General features: G+C 46.1%; 1 protein-coding gene across 1 annotated transcript in view; it reads left to right on the top strand.

Moving 5' to 3' along the window:
* Nucleotides 1–25976, top strand: part of rad51b (RAD51 paralog B) — a 138121-nt gene that overhangs the window by 546 nt on the left and 111599 nt on the right. Inside the window, exons 2-7 of the mRNA XM_056294354.1 lie at nt 881–994; nt 1170–1274; nt 2030–2166; nt 3714–3833; nt 9441–9624; nt 19107–19149. Coding sequence (XP_056150329.1) covers nt 881–994; nt 1170–1274; nt 2030–2166; nt 3714–3833; nt 9441–9624; nt 19107–19149 — 703 coding nt within the window. The remainder of the gene's footprint in view (nt 1–880; nt 995–1169; nt 1275–2029; nt 2167–3713; nt 3834–9440; nt 9625–19106; nt 19150–25976) is intronic.

Raw genomic sequence — 25976 nt, 5'->3', positions numbered from 1 at the left:
TCCGGCTTCCTGCCACCATCAAAAAGACATGCGTGTTAGGGGGTTAATACTCCTGCCCGTGCCCTTGAGCAAGGCAGTGGAGAGAAGAACCGGAGTTGGTCCCCGGGCCGCTGCAGGGGCCCACTGCTCCTATACATACAGTAGGATGGGTTCAATGCAGAGGACGCATTTCACTGCAACCTGTACAATGAGAAAGTAACGCGGCTTTCTTTCTATTCTGAAAGCCTAGCTTCATTAGGGCGCTGTGGTGTCCAAATTCCCCTGCAAAAGTGAAGCGGAGTGCAGCTTTCCCCTGTCAATGTGGGAGCAGGAGCTCTATGCATCACCGTTGGGCAGCACACCAGTTTTTTGGTTGAGCTTTCGGTATTGTCTTCTTTTTTCTATGTCCCACATGTTCTGATGAAGGTCTTGTACTGAAAGCTGCACCAATAAACTGATGGTTTGCAAAATAGTATAGCATGGCGCTCCTATTCTGACATTGACAACCTCCTCCTTTTGCTACACTTATGGCGTGTACGTTAGTGTACCCCATTATGCTATTGACCATTGAAATGTTAAAAAAAAAGATTCCACCAAAATCCCCACAAACAGTTTGCCACCCTGATGCATGTAAGGAGTAGAGCGTACACAAATGGAGCAGGTCAGTCTTGAGTAGACTACACTGACCTAAAGATGGAAGTGCACAAGTTTATACACTGGAGAAAATACAATGGAAAGAGGAGTAAGACTGGTCTAAACTAAAACAAAGGCGAGTTAAGCCGGCACGGGAATGTGATTCGTTTCATGTACATGGAAGTGTCTTGCGTAGTAGAAAATCATAGCTATGTGCACTTCTATATGATTTGCTTCAACATCATTCTGTGCTCTCTTTTTCATCCAGGATCTGCTGTCCCTCACACCGCTGGAAGTCATGTGGATGGTGGGGCTGAATTATCAGGAGGCCTTGCTGTTGCTGAAGTCAGTGAGCGGAAGAATCGCGCCTTTAATGACCACGGTTTGTCTGGGCCAGCGCACAAAAAAACAAAACTATTTCCTCCACCTGCCACGTTCACTATTTCAGCAGACATTTATACATACTACATATCAGCATACATATCGGTGTCGGACACAACCAAATAAAATGCCCTTTCTTATTCTCTGTCATCCTTGACCTCTGCTGTTGTCTTAAGGCCTTGGAGCTGTGGAGGAGAAACGCCGAATTGTATTTTTCCACGTCACTGCCTGCTGTTGATAAACTACTTCGTGGAGGTCTACTCTGTGGGACAATCACAGAGGTACAGCCTTAAAGGATATATCACTTGTAGCACATGCATTTCTCAAAGTGTGGACACATACTGTGGTTTAGAGTGCTTTTCAACACACCATGATTGACACTTATGAATCCTAGAGGCTAAGCGTCTTTGCCTTAATGTTTCTTGTTTGTTTGCACATGGTGTAGAAATATGGTGTGGGCTGAAAACATTTGTGTATATTGCAAAGGGACAACTTATGTTGGGTGGCAGGGTGGCCCAGTGTTTAGCGTTGTTGCCTCACAGCAAGAAAGTCCTGGGTTTGAACCCCAGGCCGTCCCAGGTCCTTCCTGTGTGGAGTTTGCATGTTCTCCCTGTGTCTGTGTGGGTTTCCCCCGGGTGCCCCGGTTTCCTCCCGCCATCAAAAAGACATGCACGTTAGGGTTAATACGCCTGTCTGTGCCCCTGAGCAAGGCAATGAGCTGGAGTTGGTCCCCGGGCGCTGCAGCTGCCCACTGCTCCTATACAATAGGATGGGTTAAATGCAGAGAGCACACTTGTTGTAAGAATACAATAACAAAAGAAAGTGGCTTTCTTCTAATGTGTTGTTACTAACAAAGGTCAGGCACTGAAAAGCAACACAGTTGTTAACAGTCAAAGACAACATTTGTTCGAATCAACATAGTTGTCCAAAGGCATCAGCTTAAACTAGCCAAAAGATAATTCAGCGTTTTTTTTTATGGCTGGGTTGAAAGTGACGTGATGTTAAGTGAAATGTAGCTAAATCTCTGTGTTTTTAGGTGACGGGGCCGTCTGGATGTGGGAAGAGCCAGTTGTGCATGATGCTGAGTGTACTGGCCACTCTGCCTAAGAGCATGGGCGGCCTGGACAAGGCTGTGATCTACATCGACACCGAGTCTGCTTTCTCAGCAGAGAGGTAACAGCATGCGTCCAACAGCTTTAGCCTAGTTTTTAGTTTTGAATGCAGTGATATGTTACAGGAAATAGTGATACAGAAAATGAGAAAACAACGTATGCAGAAGTGAGACATATATTACTGTTTTTTTTTTATAGGCATGAAAAACAAACTTGAAACTATTTGGAAAAAACACAGAATACCTGGAAACATGGTAGGGTTTTAAAACTACTGTTTCAATGTCTGGAAAGTTTTGAATAATCATATCAATCCATCGGCATGGTGTCATGTAGGTTTGATGACTAGCCCATACTAAATTGTCCCTTGGTATGAATTTGTGTGTGTGTGTGTGTGTGTGTGTGTGTGTGTGTGTGTGTGTGTGTGTGTGTGTGTGTGTGTGTGTGGGCCCTGTGATGGTCTGGCGGCCTGTCCAGGGTGTGTCCCCCGCCTGCCGCCCAATGACTGCTGGGATAGGCTCCAGCATCCCCGCGACCCCGATTGGGATAAGCGGCTTGGATAATGGATGGATGGATATCAATCATTTGATTTTCTTAAGGTCCATCACATACTATCTTACTTGCGTACTCACGGATAAAAACAATTTTAAAAAAGAAAAAATCTCAATATCAAATATTTTAATCAAACAAATCTCAAGTAATAATTCGTGAATTTTAAATAAGTTAAGGGACATTCAATTTTCATTTTAGCCATAGAATAACAGTCAAACATAGAAAGTAACAACCACTAGTAGTTTAGATTCTGCTTGATGTCACATAATAATCATGAAAACAAAACCAAAATATTGCATAACTTCGAGCTCGGAGTACAGCCGCTGCTCCTTCGTGTCTGAAGGAGCCAGTTGAGGTGGTTCGGGCATCTGATCAGGATGCCCCCTGGGCGCCTTCCTTTGGAGGTTTACCGAGCACGGCCAACTGGGGGGAGACCCCGAGGTAGACCCAGAACTCGCTGGAGGGACTGCATGTCCAATCTGGCCTGGGAACGCCTTGGGATCCCCCAGGAGGAGCTGGAGGGCGTTGCTGGGGAGAGGGACGTCTAGAGTGCCCTACTTAGCTTGCTGCCACCGCGACCCGACCCCGGAGCAGTGGCTGATGATGAGATGAGATGAGATGAATGAATTGCATAACTTCACCCTTCAGTTTTTCTTCCTTCATATCGTAACGTGTTTTGTTGCCTGTAGAGATGTGCTTATAGATGAATGTCAAGGCATTAGAGGATTGCACATAGTGAACCAACATGAAAATTCCCATTATTTTGCTAGATATCATGGTCAGTGCGATTATTCATCAGGAGTGGTCTTGATTTTTTTTTTTTGATTCCCAAAATGATGTAATGATCCTATCGTGTGTTTTCACATTTTACTTGCATATCTTTTAATGTTAGACTACAGCGGGGCTCCCCTGGTAAAGAACCATAAAGTAAATGTTCTATTATTACCAGAATTCTTGTTGTTATTAGTTACTAAAATCGTGCTTAACTATAAAATAATGTGAAAGTTTTTTTTTCATGTGCTAGGTCTTCAGCTGCATCCCTGGTCTGTGTATTTGCAGGTTAGTGGAGATAGCGCGAAACAGGTTCCCAGAATACTTCAGTTCCAAGGAGAGACTTCTGCAGATGGCTGGACGTGTGCACCTCTTCAGGGAGCTCACCTGTCAGGACGTTCTCAACAGGTACAGCGGCAGAGTGTTCATGATTTAGATTTCTTTTTCTGCTACAATCAGGATTTCTAACCAGTGACACCAGATATACAAACGGGTGTCAAATGAAAGAACAAAAAAACATAGTGTTTTAGTAAGGTGTTGGGCCACCACGAGCCTCCAGAACAGCTTCAGTGCTCCTTGTCATACATTCTACTAGTCTCTGAACTCTACTGGAGGGGTGGACGCCATTCTTCCAAAAGATATTCCCACATCTGGTGGTTTGATGAAGGTGGTGGGGAGCGCTGTCTAACACGTCAGTCCAAAATCTCCCATAGATGTTCTTGGGTTAGCATATGATTTACATCAATTTCATGCTCATCAAACCATTCATTGGTCAGGGCTGGACCCGAATATTCGGCTGTCCGGATATTCGTTTGTTGGGCACGTATTCGGTTTTCAATTTTGAGAGTCAGATATTCTTCTTTTTTTTCCCCTGCTAAATGTAGGCTATCAGTAAAGGCGAACTGCAAAATACATTTTGTCAACACATTCTTGTACTATATTTATACTTTTTAATTGCACTTTTAAATGTGGAAATACACATCTATCTATCTATCTATCTATCTATCTATCTATCTATCTATCTATCTATCTATCTATCTATCTATCTATCTATCTATCTATCTATCTATCTATCTATCTATCTATCTATATTATTTATTTATTTATGTTGGATTTTGAGATACTTTATTGATCCCCATGGGGAAATTACTCTCTGCATTTAACCCATCCTAGCTGTGTAGCTAGGAGCAGTGGGCAGCTGCCGTGCAGCACCCGGGGACCAACTCCTGTTCTTCTTGCTGTGCCTTGCTCAGGGGCGCAGACAGGAGTATTAACCCTAACATGCATGTCTTTCTGATGGTGGGGGAAACCGGAGCACCCGGAGAAAACCCACCGCAGACACTGGGAGGACATGCAAACTCCACACAGAGGATGACCTGGGATGACCCCCAAGGTTGGACAACCCCTGGGTTCGAACCCAGGACCCACTTGCTGTGAGGTGACAGCGCTAACCACTGGGCCACCATGCTGCCAGTGTCATCTCAGCTTGGGCATGTGACACCCCTCTCTCTCACGGCAGTGACATCACGCTTCAGTTCACGTTGGCTGTTAAAGGGAAGACAAAATACTGAAGACCTCAGCAGTGCTGCTGTTATTATAAATGCACTACCTTGGTCTAGCTATCACAGTTCATTCATTTATTTTCATTCTTTACTGTGTCGGTAATTGGTAAAAATTATAATTGTATTTCTGAGTGATTTGGGATTTCTTTGTCAGAACAATGTCAGAGTATTACACTGTTAGACCTACTGTTGTTTTTTTTGGGGGGGGGAGATTTCCCCCGTTTTCCTCCCCAATTGTACTTGGCCAATTACCCCACTCTTCCGAGCCGTCCCGGTCGCTGCTCCATCCCCTCTGCCGATCCGGGGAGGGCTGCAGACTACCACATGCCTCCTCCGATACATGTGGAGTCACCAGCCGCTTCTTTTCACCTGACAGTGAGGAGTTTCACCAGGGGGACGTAGCGCGTGGGAGGACCACGCCCCTCCCCCCTGAACAGGTGCCGCGACCAACCAGAGGAGGCACTACTGCAGCAGCCAGGACACATGCTCACATCCAGTTTCCCACCCATACACACAGCCAATTGTGTCTGTAGGGATGCCCGACCAAGCCGGAGGTAACATGGGGATTCGAACCGAAGATCCCCTTGTTGGTAGGCAACGGAATAGACTGCCACGCCACCCGGCCACCCCTGTTAGGCCTGCTGTTACGGCGATCTCATGAAAAGTATTGTTGTTGTAACAAAAATAAGCGTGTTAGATATCTCTGACTCCTGTTGGCTTCAGGTTATAAAACATTATAGATTTAGGCTAATTGCTGACGAAATGTGGAACTGGAGTTGACCCCGCCCACTGCTGCTAGTGTATAGGACTGTGGAAATGGAGTTGGCCCCGCCCACTGCTGCTACTGTATAGGAATGTGGAACTGGAGTTGGCCCCGCCCACTGCTGCTAGTTTATAGGACTGTGGAAATGGAATTGGCCCCGCCCACTGCTGCTACTGTATAGGAATGTGGAACTGGAGTTGGCCCCGCCCACTGCTCCTAGTGTAAATAAACAAAACAATCCCCCGGCTCAGTCAATTATCTTCATGCCAAGCTGCACTTCATTCCCAAGAGATTCAGTGGTTGCTCCCATTTTTTTTTTTTTTTTTACAAAAAGAAGAATTCTCCCACCAACATCAGATATCAGAGATTTCCACAATTGAACAGCAGGAGACTCATCCCCAACCCAGTTTGTCATTATAGCCTTTCTAGCCACCATTAAGAGAAATTGAACTGTTTCTTTGTGTACCTCCAAAGAATCTGGTATGCTTCCTAGTTAAGCATAAAAGTGGGCTGGGTAGCAGTTGTTGCCCTACCACCATACTTATTTCTCTACATACTGACTTCCAGAGTAATTGAATTTTTTTACACTCCCAAAGACAATGCAGTCTGGTTCCAGTCATTTTTTTGCATTTAGGACAATTTTGAGAGGCTCCTGTTGTATACTTACTATAAACATATGGAGATATGTAGACATTATGTAAATTATTAGATTGCATCTCCCTATATCTGTTGCATATTGATATTCTGGAAGGCAATAGCAGAATTTCTCCCCACGTTTCTTTATCTATTTCTACCTTAAGTAGTGTACTCCAAGATGTTCTTAATGGTGCAAGTCTATCCAAGTTCAGATTTTGTAACTCAGAATAGAATTTTGACACAAAATGTTCATGTGTTCGATGGTCCAGAAAAATTCTTTCTAACAAGTGAGAATCATCTCACCTCTTCAAGAACTACTACCCTGTTACTTGCTCGTAGCACTTATTGTATTCACTCAGTAAAAAAAAAAAAGAAAAAAATCTCCTTCTCGCGCTTTTACTTTAGCACTGGTTTTGCTCTTAGATGCTTGTTTAGATGCACTTATGACCTCTGATGACTAGTAGCTCTCCTGATTTCCTATGTTAAACGATGCACTTACTGTAAATCGCTTTGGGTAAAAGTGTCGGCTACATGACTGTAATGTAATGTAATGTAATGTGTATAGGAATGTGGAAATGGAGTTGGCCCCGCCCACTGCTGCTAGTGTATAGGAATGTTGAACTGGAGTTGGCCCCGCCCACTGCTCCTAGTGTATAGGAATGTTGAACTGGAGTTGGCCCCGCCCACTGCTCCTAGTGTATAGGAATGTTGAACTGGAGTTGGCCCCGCCCACTGCTCCTAGTGTATAGGAATGTTGAACTGGAGTTGGCCCCTCCCACTGCTCCTAGTGTATAGGAATGTTGAACTGGAGTTGGCCCCTCCCACTGCTCCTAGTGTATAGGAATGTTGAACTGGAGTTGGCCCCGCCCACTGCTCCTAGTGTATAGGAATGTGGAACTGGAGTTGGCCCCTCCCACTGCTCCTAGTGTATAGGAATGTGGAACTGGAGTTGGCCCCTCCCACTGCTCCTAGTGTATAGGAATGTTGAACTGGAGTTGGCCCCGCCCACTGCTCCTAGTGTATAGGAATGTTGAACTGGAGTTGGCCCCTCCCACTGCTCCTAGTGTATAGGAATGTGGAACTGGAGTTGGCCCCTCCCACTGCTCCTAGTGTATAGGAATGTGGAACTGGAGTTGGCCCCTCCCACTTCTAGTGTATAGGAATGTTGAACTGGAGTTGGCCCCGCCCACTGCTTTGAGTGTACTATAAGAAGGGTTGCATGCAGAGGACACATTTCATTCCCACCTATGCGAGTACTGAGAAATGACAATTAAGAAATTATAAATAAATATAAATCTTATAAATATAAATCTCAAATCTTAAATTTGTTGCCGCTAGTGTGCCGGTTCTGCCCTTCTGGTTCACAACGCTTTGTCAGGCGCTGTTTCAGCTTCGGAGCCTATTATAATGAGCGCTTAAAACACGCCAGACCTTTTGAAAATGTTTTTTTTATTAACAAATATCAACACAAACAACACTGTAGAATAACAGAATCCTTAATGATTAACAGCATTAATTAAATCAAAAGACACGTGTTGGAGCGCTGTGCTGTCCATCTCCGCCGAGAACGGAGAAATGTCTGGCTGACTCCTCCCTGTCATGTTCAGCTTCAAATATTCGCTGTTGATTACTACTGATGCACTGGAGTCCCAACAAAACCGTATTCGGGACAGCCGTATGAGTGACCCTGGTGCCCTGTGGATGGGGGCATTGAGACCACTCCCATCAGGGTAGAAACAAGCGTCGTCTTCTCACAGACGCTATGAAGGAGAGTATATGAAATTCTTTACAGCTGTAGTCTAAACTGATAGGAAGAAGCTCATTGACGCATGTGGCGAGTGAAGGCTAGTAGCCTCCAGTCTGAACCCACAGAAGAGCTACTGTAGCTCAAACTGCTGAAGAAGTTGATGCTGGGTATGACAGACAGGTGTCAGAACACAGTGCATCGCAGCTTGCTGCGTATGGGACTGTGTAGCTGCAGACCGGTCAGAGTGCCCGTGATGACCCCTGTCCAGCGCCAAAAGCTCCTGCAATGAGCACGTGAGCATCAGAACTGAACCTTGGATCAGTGGACGAAGTAGGCCTTGTCCAGTGAGTTTTCTTTTACATCATGTGGACGGCCAGGTGCACATGCGTCATTTACCTGGGGAAGAGATGGCACCAGGATGCACTATGGGAAGAATGCAAGCCGGCAGACGCAGTTAGCTGCTCTGGGCCATGTTCTGCTGGGAAACCTTTGGTCATGGTCTTCATGTGGATGTTACTCTGACATGTACCACCTATGTAAATACTGTTGCAGACCAAGTACACCCCTTCATGGTAGCTGTATTTCCCTGATGGCAGCGGCCTCTTTCAGCAGGATAATGCGCCCTGCCACAGTGCAAAAAATTGTTCAGGAATGGTTTGAGGAACACGACAAAGAGTTCAAGGCGTTGCCTTGGCCTCAAAATTCCCCAGATCTCAATCCGATCGAGCATCCGTGGGAGGTGCTGAAAAAACAAGTCCGATCCATGGAGGCCCCACCTCACAACTTACAGGACTTAAAGGATCTGCTGCTAACGTCTTGGTGCCAGATACCAGAGGACCCCTTCAGAGGTCTTGTGGAGTCCATGCCTCCATGGGTCGGAGCTGTTTTGGTGGCACGAGGGGGCCTACACAATATTAGGCAGGTGGTGGTTTTAATGTTTTGGCTGATCTTTGTATGTATGTATGTGTGTGTGTGTGTGTGTGGCAGCTAGAGGTCTGTGAGCGGGTAAGATAAGACTCAGGAGAGAAGAAGTGGAGGCATACAGAGAAATAAAATCTTCCAGATCCTAAAGCTTACTCTTGTTATACATGTTAAAATGTCCCAACTCTAGGTGTATTTCCTCCTCCTCCAGTACCACATTGTTCATATATTACCTGTTTGTGACTGTTGGTTCCTAATTTTTTAAACTGTATACCAAAAGACCTCAATCCACCCAGTGGCTCCTTACTCAGCTTCAAGTGAGACGTATTTCAGTAATCTTAAGTAAATACTTCTTCTTTTTTTTTTTAAACTGTGCTTGTGTCCAGACTGGAGAAGCTGGAGGAGAACATCATCTCCAACAGAGCGGGTCTGGTGATCCTGGACTCAGTGGCGTCGGTGATCCGAAAAGAGTTTGACATCAGCCTGCCCGGGAACCTTTGGAACCGCAACATCATGCTGGGACAGGAAGCGTCCACCCTCAAATATCTGGCGCACGGATTCCACATCCCCGTAAGCGAACCCACCCCCTAATTTGATAATACTAGTGTTCAATGGTGTTCAGAAATGTATATTTGGATCCTTACTCGGTCCTTCTCGGCGAACCAGATAGGTGGGGTTAACCCGAGGGCCCGTTTCGAAGGTACCAGATCAGGTGCAAGTCATCGCTTTCTTTGGCTAGTCGAAGTTGTGTAGATTGGACATCCGGGTGATGTGGTGAATAGGGGTCATTCTGGAGCTTGGTAAGAAGTGCAGCGCCAGCAAGCATCCCGACTGCCGAAGTGTCATTCAGCAGGACCCGAGCCATGTTTCTGTCCAAATGTTACGCAAACTAAGGGAATTTTTGAAAAGTTGAAAAAAATGAACGTCGAATTAGGTGACTGATAATTGGTTTTAAGGAAATCAAAACTCTCTCCTCATGTTTGGGCCAGGAAAGGCTTGGTCATTTTGATTCCATCACTCTTAATTGCGTAGTCTCGTTATCAACATGTCAACTTGTGTACTTCTGACTGCTCAAACACGTTGCAGTATTTTAGGATTTGTATTTGTAATACAATCTGGGTGGCACGGTGGCGCAGTGGTTAGTGCAGTCGCCTCACAGCAAGAAGGTGCTGGGTTCGAGCCCCGGGGTAGTCCGACCTTGGTGGGTTGTCCCGGGTCGTCCTCTGTGTGGAGTTTGCATGTTCTCCCCGTGTCTGTGTGGGTTTCCTCCGGGTGCTCCGGTTTCCTCCCACAGTCCAAAGACATGTAGGTCAGGTGAATCGGCCGTACTAAACTGTCCCTAAGTATGAATGTCTGTGGGTGTGTGTGTGTGTGTGTCGGCCCTGTGTGATGGCCTGGCGGCCTATCCAGGGTGTCTGCCCGCCTGCCGCCCAATGACTGCTGGGATAGGCTCCAGCATCCCCGCGAACCTGAGGGCAGGATAAGCGGTTCCGATAATGGATGGATGGATATTTGTAATACTGGTGTTCCCACTCAGCTCTTCTTAATTCTGTCTTTCACAATTCGTACGAATATCGTTTGATGGGAACCTTGGCACCAAAGCCTCACCATCTCCAGGGGGCGCTGTCCTCTATGGGGCCGGTCGTGTTCCTCTTCCTGTCTTAACACCTAGACCAAATACTGGTGGGTCCAAACAACCACATATAACAGTCACACAGTTACACATGCTGGAAGCATCTTGTGATATTGAAACATTGAAAGGCAATGCCTTAAAACATATACTAGGTATTGTCATTGTATTTATTTTCATAGTTTGATGTTCCATCTTAAAAATGCACAAAACAGGGGATGCTGTTTTAATTTGCAGTCAATAGGATTTCAGTGATACGTATCAACATAACGATTCCAATAATTGCTCGTAATTTGTAGATGTGTTTCGACGGTGTGCCGGTCTGTTGTCACAGTTCAGAGAGTTTTCATGAAAGTGTGTTTGCTTTTAACGTAGCTGGCAGTTATATCTTGAAGGCGTCCAGCCTCTGTAGCTTGTGGATTAATAATTCGTTTGGAGGTCTTGAGTTTCAGGTACATGAAACTTTGCTTTCCAACTCAAACAAGTATTTATTGTAGTACTCATGTATTACCACTAGATGTCAGTGTTTCATCGTTTCTAGATGAGGACGCGCCAGTCACAGGGATGCTGGAGCCTATCCCAGCAGTCATTGGGCGGCAGGCGGGGAGACACCCTGGACAGGCCGCCAGGCCATCACACAGGGCCGACACACACACACACACACACACACACACACACACACACACACACACACACACACACATACACACACACAGACATTCATACCTAGGGACAATTTAGTATGGCCGATTCACCTGACCTCCATGTCTTTGGACTGTGGGAGGAGCCCCCAGAGGAAACCCACGCAGACACGGGGAGAACATGCAAACTCCACACAGAGGACCACCCACAAGGTTTGATGACCCCGAGGCTCGAACCCAGGACCTTCTTGCTTTGAGGCAACCGCGCTAACCACTGCTCCAACGTGCTGCCATTAGCTAATAAAAGGACTTTAAAATGTCCAAAATGTATAGTGGACACAAACTTAATGCAGAGCCGCCTCAAAATTGTAATAATAATAATAACAATAATAATGGATTACCTTTATATAGCGCTTTATCTAGACACCCAAAGTGCTTCACAGTGAAGGGGGTAACTCACTTCAATCACCGCCAATGTGCAGCACCACCTGGGTGACGCACGGCAGCCATTTTGCACCAGTACACTCACCAACCACACATCAGCTTGAAGTGGAGAGGGAGGAATCATTGAACCTATTACACGGGGGTGATTAGGTGGCCAGATGGAGAGAGCCAGGTTGGGAATTTTGCCAGGCCACCGGGGAACCCCTGCTCTTTGCTATAAGTGCCATGAGATCTTTAATGACCACAGTGAGTCAGAACCTCAGTTTAACGTCTCATCCGGAGGACGGCATCTCCTACAGCACAGTGCCCCCGTCAACTGCACTGGGGCACTGGAATTTTTGTTGTTTATTAAGACCAGAGGGAAGATTGCCCCCTACTGGCCCACCAACACCACTTCCAGCAGCAACTCACGTTTACCCAGGAGGTCTCCCATCCAAGTACTAGCCAAGCCCACACCCGCATAAAAATTTGAGAAATCAGTTAGATTAACATTTCACCACCGGCAGACCTCGTCCAGAGTATCGAACAGAGGAAACGTGCCTCCAGCCGCCACCTCCCGTAACATCACCTGGCTTTCTTGTGCACCCACAGGCAATGATGTCCTTCTAACTATTTCAAATGATGGCGCTGCACAGCAGAGGACAGGACAGAGTGGGGTTAATGATGCTAAAGGTTTGTGTTTACTGAATTCAGATGATCTCATATATCAGACCCTGCTGTTGGGAAGTTCTTCAAATTCTGGTGAAAAAACTGAAGAATTTCCTCTTTAGGAGCGATTCTACTGCTACGGCTTGACGCCGCAAACACTTTGGTATTTCAGCACCGAGCCTCCATCAGAGCGCCCTGATGGAGGCTCGGTGCTGAAATACCTAAGTGTTTTTCTATTGTGACGTCAGCCAAATAAACACGAAATGTGGGTATTTTGTCCTGCCTGACTTGAAAATTTGAGCTCATTTGTTGGAATATAACTATTATAGTTTTACCAACTATCTGATGAAACTACTACCGCTGATACAGAACCATAGCTGTCACTTCTATTATACCATTACTGCCACGGGTGGTGCTGCTGGTATTACAGCTTATGTAAATAAGATGATGTGAATATGAATTCTGTCAGTAATAATTGTTATTTTTTGGGGGAACTGGGGGGGGAATAGCGTGACCCTCCCACGCACTACGTCCCCCTGGTGAAACTCCTCACTGTCAGGGGGAAAGAAGCGGCTGGCGACTCCACATGTATCGGAGGAGGCATGCGGTAGTCTGCAGCCTTCCCCGGATCGGCAGAGGGGGTGGAGCAGCGACCGGGACGGCTGGCCGGATACACTTGGGGGAGAAAAAGGGAGAAAAAAGTGATTTATCGCCATTAATCACAGCAAACTGTGCTGTGATTTCATTAGTTGAATTAGTTTAGTTAATTTGTTTTAACTGATGGACAGCCCCGGTAAGTAAATACACCTTCATACAGCAGTGGTGTGAGATGCCGTCCAGGCCGCCGTCTGTTCGGTGGTCCGTGGTGCTCTGGAGTGGTGTGATCATTCACACGGCAACCCTGGAGGGACCAAAAGCCAACAGAGACACAATTAATATCTCTCATCCAGTCTACATCTGATAACAGGGTTTGTTAAACAGTCTGACAGTGAATGGGGGGGGGGGGTAGTGTTACAGATTACCATCCTGCCAAAGAGCACTTGTGGACTTGTTTGGGTCTGACGAGTCACAGTCCAAATCAGCTGTGTGATCCACCGGCTTTATGAACGTAGAGCAGCCGCTCACACGCGTACTGAGTATTTACACATTATTTGTGGCGGTTTAAGTTTGGAGGAGCCCGTCTGTAAAGCGGAGGTTGTCGGGTCCAATCCCCAGACGGACAACAGTGTAAGATCGTCGCAGTACCAAATCTTGAATTTAGATATCATCCTAGTAAAATGTTATATTCAGTGCTGTTTTGGATACCATGGCAAGAGGGAGGGAAAAAAACACAAAATGAAACAGAATAAAGTAAAGTAGTAGTAGTTAAGAAAAGGTGTTGTTATTGAATTTTATATATATATATATATATATATATATATAGAGAGACATTTCTTTTCTATGTAACAACACAATATTTCTTTTCAAGTGAAAATTAGATGGTAGAACAGTAATGCCGCCTGCGTGCTCATCTTCTTTCCGATAGACAAATCTGTCGTATGGTCAAATTAAAGATACCGGGGGCGTCCGGGTGGCGTGGCGGTCTATTCCGGTCCCTACCAACATGGGGATCGCTGGTTCGAATCCCTGCGTTACCTCCTGCTTGGTCGGGCGTCCCTACAGACACCATTTGCCGTGTCTGCGGGTGGGAAGGCAGATGTGGATATGAGTTCTGGTCGCTACACTAGCGCCTCCTCTGGTCGGTCGGGGAGCCTGTTCAGGTTCAGAATAAATATTTATTGATAAGTCAATATGACAACTCTAAAAAGAGCACATATTCAGAAAAAGCTAAACGAGTATCATCAGCCCCTCCTTTAACAACAACTTCTGACCTGCCCTTGAGCAAGGCACTTGGCCACCAGTTACTACAACAGAGCTGGTCGGAGCCACCAGAGGACGGTGGGAATAGCTGGCAGCCCCAAGGTGCGGCTCTGCATGGAAGTAATGGGCAAATACGAAGGGGAGCTGGGTGGGTGGTTGTAGGGAAAATGCGGTGCAGAGTGCCCCCCCCCCCCGTACGAATAAAGTTTTTATAGAAACAGACTCTGTTTCGTCCCCGGCGGAGCATCTGTGAACGGTGATGGACAGGGGGGGCGTAGGAACCTTGAAGCACCTCAGCCTGATGGCGGTCCAGCCTGAGGTCACAGGGCGTTGTGTACACCCATCACACGTGGTTACTTAGCAACAGGAGCCTTTTGACACTCCGGGCTCGTGTTGACATAAGCTCCTGTCAACTCCCCTGTCATCCCCCGCCATCACCCCCACATCACCCCCGTTTATTATGTCTACCTGACACAGTATTTTTGATCACACCCGGACCAAATGTGCCACGTCTGGGCCGGTGTTTTGGCACATGGATGGATGCTTGTGGTCAGGTTGAGCGCTGTTGGAACTCGACAAAGCAAACAACCTGAGTGTTTTGTGGTGGTGGTGTGTGTGTGTGTGTTTCTACCTTTCATTATCAGCTAAAATGTGTCCCGACAAGCAGCTTTCAATGGAGGGAGAGGGGGAGGTTACCTCGCTGTGGCCCTTGAACTTTTTTGTGTCTTCATTTTTCAAGAATTTCCTGGCTAAGTACAAGAGGTTTTATCACCAACACCCAGAGCCACGACGGTACGATTGTTCGGTAGATAAAGCGTTGTTAAGGACACTGTTTAGACAGCTAGTACCTTATTTATTCACACCGCTGATGGCTTTAGGAGGTGATTGGAGAGTTGCTCGTTTTAAAAAAGAAAATTGACCCAGAGAAGGATTTACTGAGTGAGTGCTCATGCAGTTTTCTCAGAGACGCCTGGTTTTGCATTCGTAAAGATTTCACATATTCACCCCTGGATAGTCCAGCCCAGCCCACAGTCTGGTACTGTTGCCCGCTGAGTGGCTGCGTTGTCGTTAACACAGGCCGAGTGCTTTACTTAAGGGCTAGTGATCGTAGGTTGACGACCATACAGTATGGCTTGAGGAGAAGTCCTACATAACTTGCGTGAATGGAGTTCAGATGTCGTGATATAATCAGCTGGCTATACCGGTATGATTCCACCACAATCTGTTTCATCTCTGAGATTCCTTTCCAAAATTAGGACCTGGCGTTTTGGCTGCATTTCTTCCCCGACAGCGAGACTCTGACAAGGCAAATATGTGATACCATGCCACCAGACAGGCCCAAAAGGGATAGACGGTGCAAAATAAGTCTCTTGTTACAAGTCATTCATACCGACATTAAAACCTCATTTTCTTACAAATATGGAAGACATTCTGGCAGCGGGGTTAGGTTGATTCCATTCATGTCCAGAGCATCTGCACTTATTTCAAGAACTTTCCAGACGTAAGCAGAGACGGTATTATGAAACAAGTCGGAATAAGACAAATCACCCCAGCGGGTTGAAACAAACATGCGCTTGCTTTAGGAGATTCTTGAATATGGATAAATTTGCATTTAAGATGGGGGAAATCATCTTAACTCCACTGGTAGCTTATTTTCACTTGTGTTGTGAAAAACTGTTTCAAACTGCTGAATTAAATGAATCATTTAGTTGGATATCTCTTTTAGCAAAACAGGGCTTCATATCAGCGGTGTTCTTTATCAAGGCATGCCAGTAAACGACTCCAAATACAACTCACTGCTTCTCAGTCCTGCATCTAAAACAACACGTAGTGACTCAGAATGTGTTTTGTTTTGGTAAATAATGACAAGCTGGCCAAGCCCTTGTGACTATTACTCAGACCTACCAAGTTCACATGAGGACATTTTAGTCAAACTATCTCACTGTCCTGGCCAATAGTTTAGCTTGTTTCAGGGATTTAAATCAAACCTGTTAAGAAACAACCAAAAACTTGTTTTTAACCAGCAAAAAAAAAAAGAATTGCATTCTTCATCGCAGTAAAGTGAATTAACATTAAATCTCCTGAAATAAGCATTATACTGTACATCTGGACAGGAGAGAAAACTCCTCATCAAACTGACTTCTTTTGTAGCTTTTGTCTCACCACAATAAATATCATTTTGTTATTACTAATTGCGGTCCGTCTTTCAGCGTTAAGTCTTTGCTCTCCTCTGGCCTCCTTTATTGGGCTGGTTCAACCTTGGGAGCAACATCCAGGCAAGCAGCGGCGTTCTGGATGTACTGGAGTTTGTTTTGGACTTTGGATGATGAGCTGTAGGGAATGCTGTTGCAGTAGTCAGTTGTGGATGTGATGAAGGCATGGATCAAAGTTTCAGCAGCAGAGAAGGAAAATGTTGGACGGAGACAAGTTGAAAGGCAGTTCTGGTGATTTGATTAATGTGGTGTTCAAAGGAGAGGTTGCTGTCAAAAATGATTCTGTGGTTACGGATGCGAGGGGAGGGAGACAGAGTGGAGTTATTGATGTTGAGGCAGATGTTGTGAGTGGTTTTGGTAAGGGATTTGGGACTGATGATGATCATGTCAGCTTTATCAAAATTTAATTTGAGGATGGCCTGGCGGCCTGTCCAGGGTGTCCACGCCTGCTGCCCAGTGACTGCTGGGATAGGCTCCAGCATCCCTGCGACCCTGAGGGCAGGACAAGTGGTTTGGATGATGAATGGATGGATGGATGGCTTGCATCCATGATTTGATTTGACTGATGCAGTTGGTCAGACTGGAGTAAGTTGTTGTGGTGATGGATTTAGTGGAGATGTAAAGCTGGATGTCATCAGCGTAGCAGTTGAAGTGGAGGCCATGATGACATATGACTTTAACAAGGGGGGAGCATGTAAAGGATGAACAGGAGAGGTCCAAACACCGAACACTGGGGGACACCTTGGGACAGGAGAGCAGTGAAGAAGATACAGTTGTTGATGCTGATTAACAGTTTTCTGTTTGAGAGATATGACTTTAGCCAGGAGAGAGCAGTACCAGTGATGTTGAGGGGGGATTCAAGCCAGGAGAGAAGAATGGTGTGGTTGATGGTGTCGAAAGCTGCAGTGAGGTCGAGGAGGATGAGAATGCTGAGGTGGCTAGAGTCTGAGAAGAGGAGGTGGTCGTTGGCGACTTTAAGGAGGGCTGTTTCTGTGCTGTGAGTGGAAACCAGATGGAAATGGTTCAAACAGGTCGTCGGAGATGAGGTTAAGCAACCAGTTGTTTAGCAAGCTACATCCTCCCAAAAGTGCACAAAGTACAGAAACACCAGTGACCAACAACCAAAAAACAAAACAACATCTTCAGCTATCCATGCCACTGGTCAGTGTTCCCAAACAGTCTGATCGCTCACCAGTTGGATTACAAAGATAATCCAGCTGGTGAGCGATCATGGCAAGCAAACAAAGAAGGCAGACACGAAAAATAGATAAGCAAGCAAAAACCTTGCCAAAACTGTGTTGAGACTGCAACATAAGCAGCCAAACGTCAAACTCAAAATCCAGGTGAATATAAATGTTACACGAGTTATATACATGATAAATAACACACTCGTAGATATAAAAGATATCAAAGAAACTACTCTACAAGCTGGCCAGTCACCACACGAGCGGTGACCCAGAACCAGGTCAGTTCACTCATTCATTCATTCATTCATTCATTCATTCATTCATTCATTCATCTTCAGCCGCTTCTCCGGGGTAGGGTTGCGGTGGCAGCAAGCTAAGTAGGGCACTCCAGACGTCCCTCTCCCCAGCAACACCCTGCAGCTTCCCCTGGGGGATTCCAAGGTGTTCCCAGGCCAGATTGGACATGTAGTCCTTCCAGTGAGTTCTGGGTCTACCCTGGGGTCTCCTCTCAGTTGGCCGTGCCCAGTAAACCTCCAAAGGAAGGCGCCCAGGAGGCATCCTAATCAGATGCCCGAACCACCTCAACTTGTTCCTTTCGACGCAAAGGAGCGGCGGTTCTACTCCGAGCTCCCTCCGGATGTCCCAGCTCCTCACCCTATCTCTTAAGGTTGAGCCCAGACACCTCACGATCTCACCCTTTCGGTCACTACCCAAAGCTCATGACCATAGGTGAGGGTTGGATCGAAGATTGACTGGTAAATTGAGAGCTTTGCCTTCCGGCTCAGCTCCCTCTTCACCGCAACGGTCCTGTACAACGTCCGCATTACTGCTGATGCTGCACCACCAGATCAATTTTGAAAATTGCGTTCCATTAAGAGGATATAGAGGCTTAATAGGAGATACGTCATGGTTGCCTTGATTGACCAGCATTATGGCACAGACCATACCAGGATGAGTTGGACCTGAACTCAAATGACGACAAATGCACATACAGCAGTTTTTACTCGAATACGTTTGACCATTGATGTTTAATCTCAGACCTCCTCACGAAGCGTAGAAATAAAAATTCCTTGTTGTCGCTAAATAACATCCCATGGTCCGTGTGTCATCTGCCCATATTGACTCCTGACACGCTCTTAAATTCAAACAATAACCATTGTTGATAAACTCTTCTTTCTATTTTACCTTTTCCTGGCTCTCTCCCTCTTCAAACATAATTTTTTGACCACGAGCACATTGTGAAGGTTCTGACCCTTGATCTCTTCAGTGCCAAGCTCCTTCTGACGTCCTTGATATAAGAATGGAAGTTTATTCCAGTGCTGCGATCAATGCAAAATGTTTTTTTGGGACAACCAAAGCGATGACTTGCAATCGCCGACAAGCAGGCCCGACTTCTCTGAATGTGTCTGTGTTTCCTCCCTGTCCGTAGGTGGTCCTGACCAACCAGATCACCACGCACATGAGACACAGAGGTGAGAGAGCTATGTGATGTGTGTGTTTGGAGTGTGTCTGGAGGGATGGGGGGGATGCGGTCGGGACGTTGGCATCCATCTTATTCATCTGAACCATATCAAAGCCTCACGAGACGAGCCATTTCACTCGGGTGCCATCTTGGAAACGCTGCTAGGCAGTTCTTGACCCACAAGACTAGACCTCTATACGGTGGGGAGTTGTCTAGCTCTGAAGTTCTGAGGCATATTATCATTTGCATTTCATATTAAGGAACACTGGCAAATTTTACAAAACACGGAGTGTTTTAAGTTTGTTCCAGGGGACGCTGTTTTCACAGTAAAATGTCTTCCCATTTTACTGATGCTTGTGTGCACTTTTGGTCCACCAAGTCAAGTCAGTTTATTTGTGTAGCCCAAATTCACAAGGCAGTTAGTCCCGAGGAGCTTTACGATCAGTACATTGAACAACAGATCAATGTTCCTCAGAATTTAAGGTTATTCTACTCCGACATGACTTTTACATCGCTCTCTGTGAGCACAAATACCTTACGTATGAATTCTAAATCTTTGGCTTGCTTGCTGGAGACGTTAGTTGATCACTTGTCTACTTTTGATTGAGAGCTCATCCGTCCATCTGATATGATGCTGAAATGATAGGCCCCGCCACTTCTGGTTCTTTCTCTTCACCGTTCTTTTCAACTGCTGTTTGAGACAGCCTGGACCAACCAGAGTGATTTTTTTATTCCCATCCATCCATCATTCGAAGAAGGACAGGATTAAGAACGAGTATATTAGAGGGACAGCTCAGGTTGGACGGTTTGGAGACAAAGCAAGAGAGGCAAGGTTGAGATGGTGTGGACATGTGTGGAGGAGAGATGCTGGGTGTATTGGGAGAAGGATGCTGAATATGGAGCTGCCAGGGAAGAGGAGAAGAGGAAGGCCAAAGAGGAGATTTATGGATGTGGTGAGGGAGGACATGCAGGTGGCTGGTGTGACAGAGGAAGATGCAGAGGACAGGAAGAGATGAAGACGGAAGATCTGCTGTGGCGCCCCCTAACGGGAGCAGCCGAAAGTAGTAGTAGTAGTAGTAGATCCATCCATAATCCATTATCCAAGCCGCTTATCTCAACTGGGGTCGCGGGATGCTGGAGCCTATCCCAGCAGTCACTGGGCGGCAGGTGGGGAGACACCCTGGACAGGCCACCAGTCCATCACAGGGCCGACATATTCACACCTAGGGACAATTTAGTATAGCCAATTCACCTGACCAACAGTTTTGTTACTTTATGTATTTCTATTTTATTATTTATTATTTTCACATAATGACAGACGGAGTACCCCTCTTCATTTCGCTGCATGTTTTACTTTGTATTTCTGTGCATGTGACAAATAATGTACTTGAACTTGAACTATTTACCCCCCCCCCCATTTTTTAAATTTAGTTTTTGTAATTTTTGATTGGAACCTAAACACGGATATTCGCATGGACCCAACACTGGGACTGTTGTATGAAGTACCAGCGGATGGATAAACATGACTTGGTTCTGGAAATAGCTTTATATGTATTTTCCATGTTTTTTTCGCTGTTGAAAGAAGAACCAGTATTAAGGATGAAAGATGAAATGACCTGAAATTAACCCGGATTAGCAGAGCTCGCTGTCCGCTGGTCTTTAAATTAATACAGATGCTGACTGTTGGGTGGGTAAAACTGTCTCTATGGTGTGTTTAGTAACACATAAGGATGAAGTGCCCTGGAGTTAAACCCAGGAAATCCAGTTTTTTTTCTCTTTTCATTTACAAAGATGATCCATATGGCGTGTTCCTGTAGCGAGGTAACAGCCGTTAAATTTTCCACTTTTTTTCATTCTTGTCGAAAGTGGGGGGGGGGGGGGGAGTACTGAAAAGAAGCAGCTTTCATTTCAACTGACGTTAAACCTCATCCCTCTTCACTACGTTGTGGGACAGAAAGACACTGGGAGACTTTGAGGTTCCCGTGTTTAATTTTACCGGTGAAGCTCGCAGTCGTCCAAACGAAGCTCCCTCTGACCTCATTTGAGGACTCAATAGCTCAGCGAGAGCCAAAATGCTGGCCGTGCCAACCGCTGAGCTGCCAGGAGACTTGAGGACGAGGCAATGGACTGGGATGTACACAAAACACAGCAGCCTCTGTGGGTGGCTCTGCTCAAAAAAAACAAAAAAATCCCCCCCAAAAAATGAGGACACAGTGTCATAGACACTGTTGTGAACAGACCGATACAGGATCATTGCCTTAAGTTTGTAATTGGAGCTAGGTCTACTATTGACTGTAGCTAATGTTACATACTCTTTACATCATATCCTGATTGGACGCTTAAAGTAGCAATCAGTGATTTTAATTTAGAAGACTACTTAATTTACATCTTAATTTAGAACCCCCCCCCTTTTCTCCCCAGTTGACCAACTACCCCACTCTTCTGAGCTGTCCTGGTCGCTGCTCCACCCCCTCTGTCGATCCGGGGAGGGCTGCGGACTACCACAAGCCTCCTCTGATACATGTGGAGTCACCAGCCGCTTCTTTTCACCTACTACACCGGGGGGATGTAGCGCGTGGGAGGATCACGCTATTCCCCCCAGTTCCCCCTCCCCCTCCAACAGGCACCCCAACTGACCAGAGGAGGCGCTAGTGCAGCGACCAGGACACATACCCACATCCAGCTTCCCACCCGCAGACACGGCCAATTGTGTCTGCAGGGATGTCCGACCAAGCCGGAGGTAACGAGGGGATTCGAACCGATGATCCCCGTGTTGGTAGGCAACGGAATAGACTGCCACGCCACCCGGACGCTCCTAGCACACTTTTTAGAATATTTTGTTAACTTTTTCTACATCTTTCGACAGCTATCAAGTAAATGGATGCACTGAGAAAGAAATCCAGTGTCTGTGACCGCCCTCGGTACTGTAAGCAGAGACAGAAAACTTCCTCTAAACCTGCTCCTTATCAGCCAATCAGGAGAGTTCTTTGCACGCCGGCATCTCCATTGGTCCCTACCTGCTCTCAATCAGTTTTCACGTTCACAAGGCTGCCGTGCAGAAATGAGGGAGGCAGATTCTTCTTCAGGATGTTTTCAGAATATAGCTAGCTCTTGCAAACGTCCGCCCAGGTTTGCCTACCCCAACTTGAACACTGACGTGGTACAAGACTTGCTTTTGCAGCAGTTGGGAAGAGCTAAGGTTAGCTCATCTGAATCAGTGTGTTTAACTAACCGACAGCCGAGAGAAGCAAGCTGACATCAGAAACACTTAGAAAGTTTTATCAAAACATTGATTTGTTTAAGCAGGTTAAAGGTGATAGTGAACGTCTTACTTGCATCTCTGTCGATGGCGTTTCTGTGAAATCCTACCTCAAATGAAACCGCATGGACAATACGAAGTATAAGATATGAGGGAGGGGCTAAGGGAGAATAGTGGTGGGGGTGCAGAAAACTAAATATATTATTACCAATGACGATTATAATGTTAATACATTTTTTAGATGCACTCACAAGCATTTTTTTTTGGGTGTTGCAACTGTCTCTCCAAATCTACACAAATGGTACAACCATCCGTGAGACTAAATGTTGCATCTAAAAGTAGAAGTAGAAAAAGGCCCAAGTAATGTTGTGAATCTGGAAGAGCAGCCAGCACTTTGAAAAGAGGGGACAGACACATTCTTTATTCAGTAATCATAATTATTATGTTTGGGTTCTACAGCCTTCATCACCTGGTGACCCATATCCAAGGAAGGACTTGGAGCACCTTCTTTGTGTCGTTTACCTTAGTTCAGCTAGGCTTGGTTAAGCTTTTCCTGTTTGGATTTGTTTAGGTAAGCTTGTTTACAGTTGAGTTTTCCTCAGCACTGCTTTTTTTCCAGATACCCAAAGCACTTCACATTGAAGGGGGTAACTCACTTCAACCACCACCAGTGTGTAGCACCACCTGGGTGATGCACGGCAGCCATTTCGCACCAGAACGCTCACCCCACATCAGCTTAAGGTGGAGAGGGAGGAATCATTGAGCCAGTTACATGGGCGGATGATTAGGTGGCCCGATGGAGACAGCCAGGTTGGGAATTTTGCCAGGACACCGGGGAACCCCCTACTCTTTGCGATAAGTGTCATGGGATCTTTAATGACCACAGTGAGTCAGGACCTCGGTTTAACGTCTCGTCTGAAGGACAGCATCTCCTACGGCACAGTGTCTCCCTCACTGCACTGGGGCATTGAGATTTGATATTTGTTGTTTTTATTAGGACCAGAGGGAAGACTGCCCCTTACTGGCCCACCAACACCACTTCCGGAAGCAACTCAGTTTTCCCGGAGGTCTCCCATCCAAGTATTAGCCAAGCCCATACCTGCTTAGCTTCCTTCATTTGGCAGAGCCAGGGAACATGTTGGCATGGCTGTTGGTCTTGTCTTTGTGTTTGGTAAGTTCATCCTAGGTTCGTCTGTGCTAGTGGGACGACGTTTGGTGTATTTCTAAAAACACACGGTAGAAATATGACAGGAGAGTCACAGTCGGTGTAGTTGTGCGTCGTGTTCCCATTGACTACTCTGTATGTGACTAACTTCCCCCGCTATTTGTCCTTATCTTCTGCAAATGAGCTTTTCATTTGGTTTGTGTATCTGTGCCCATGATAGTTGGCTTTTGTTTTGTTTCGTTTGTTTTATGTTCCATTTTGTTAGACATGATTGAGATGTGCGAACCTCTGCTGTGACTCTGAAAATCCGCCATAATAAAGAGGGAAAAATATCTACACATTTTACACGAGTAAATTGGTGTTGAAGTCAGGACGCTGTGAGGTAGGTTAGTGTGGTCGTACTGGGGTAGGAGTCCTTAGTGGCTGTAAACCCATGATGGAGTTCATACAGAATAAGTAGTTAAGTCCTAACTACATAATTGACTCATTGTGTAAGAGCTGGAGTCATAAACGGCCGTATAAAACATGGTCTCTAAAACGCGGTGGTGTGTTTTATGTGACGATGGCGGTTTGTCGTCTGTTATTCTCTCTCACCACTCGGTTCAGTTCTGTCGTGTCATTATGCCCACACAGACACCAAATGGGGGGGGGGGGGGACTTGCTTTAAGTTACCATTGGAATTTGTTGCGTTTTCATCTCCAAAACAATTCTCATCCATATTCTCGTCCACGATGATGCTGTTGTGTGCTGTGCTTCAGCTGACTCGTCGTGTCGAAAAATGTGTGCAAGTCCGTGAGTATGAGTCTTATGAAACAACATTTGGAACAGCTGCTCTTTCTGTGAGTTCACAACATACAGAAAGGACCGCACGATCACCTTCAAGGCACGGTTGAAACTGAAAGAGTGTGGGTTCCTAAACATCCCTTGAAGGAGTCAAACACAATCCAGTTTTCGTTGGGATGTTTGCTCACGGCTTTTTCGGTCTTAAAGTGGTGACATGTAATCGCTCCGCTTTCCTAAAGTGTAATATGACTAGTGAGTAACACAATCCAGGATTGCTTTATTTGTCCCGAGGGAAGTTTGTCTTGGACGTAAAGGCTGCCGCATGAAAATACATACATTACGGCGCAGTAACAGACATAAAGTGCATACCACAGACAAGTGCAGACATAAAGTGCATTCAAATATGCGCAACGCAGCCCCTCATTTCACACCCTCCTTATCTCCTGAGTTTAGGAGATTCACTGATAGAAGCATGAAAGAGTTTTTATACCTGTTCAGGCATCTTTTCCTGTAGTTAATTGGAACCCTGTAGCGTCTGCCTGATGGGAGCAGATCCTATTCTGAGTACAGGACACGAGAGGGCTCAGCGATAGTGTTCCTAGTTGAGCTATTGTCTTCTTTCTTAGAGAGCATTTGGAGAGAGGAAATGCTGCCTCACCCCCCCCCCCCATCACTTCCCCCTGCTGTGTGGACCAGTATGTTTATTTGTGATTTCAACCTAACTGATATGTCACCAAACCTAACGTAATATACTCTCTATCACAGCATGATGAAGTAACGTCATAACCCTCCATCTGACCCCAAACACCCCGAGTCTGTGCAAAAAGTAGAGTGGCTGTTGGATCCTAGCACATACAGAATTCACATGGACACGCCAAGACAGATAACAGTCAATATGTACACCCGAGTATTTGTAAGAGTGAACCTGGGTAATACAAGCGTTATCAGAATCATGTTTATTGGCCATGTAGGTTTTCACCTACATGGAATCTGACTCCGGTTTTGTGGCTCTCGGTGTACTTTTTTTTTTTTTATGGAATTCCCCCCCCCCCTTTACTCCCCGATTGTATCCGGCCAATTACCCCACTCTTCCGAGATGTCCCGGTCGCTGCTCCGCCCCCTCTGCCGGTCCGGGGAGGGCTGCAGACTACCACATGCCTCCTCCCATACATGTGGAGTCGCCAGCCGCTTCTTTTCACCTGACGGTGAGGGGTTTCACCAGGGGGACGTAGCGCGTGGGAGGATCACGCTATTCCCCCCAGTTCCCCCTCCACCCCGAACAGGCGCCCCGACCGACCAGAGAAGCCGCTAGTGCAGCGACCAGGGCACATACCCACATTTGGCTTCCCACCCGCAGACACGGCCAATTGTGTCTGTAGGGACGCCCGACCAAGCCGGAGGTAACACGGGGATTCAAACGGGCGATCCCTGTGTTGGTAGGCAACGGAATAGACCGCTATGCTACCCGGACGCGCCCTCTCAGTGTACTTTAACATAGAATGACAACACAACATCTTCAGATATATACACAAGAGCTGACTTATACAGGTGAAATAAGAGGTGATCAAGTGCAGTGGTGCAGAGGATATAATAGATGTTATAAATACTACGGAGAATATTGTGGAGAATG

This window comes from Lampris incognitus, chromosome 15, assembly GCF_029633865.1.
Source record: "Lampris incognitus isolate fLamInc1 chromosome 15, fLamInc1.hap2, whole genome shotgun sequence".
NCBI lineage: Eukaryota > Metazoa > Chordata > Actinopteri > Lampriformes > Lampridae > Lampris > Lampris incognitus.
The sequence above is the reverse complement of the archived record's forward strand: the minus strand, read 5'-3'. Positions and strand labels throughout refer to the sequence as shown.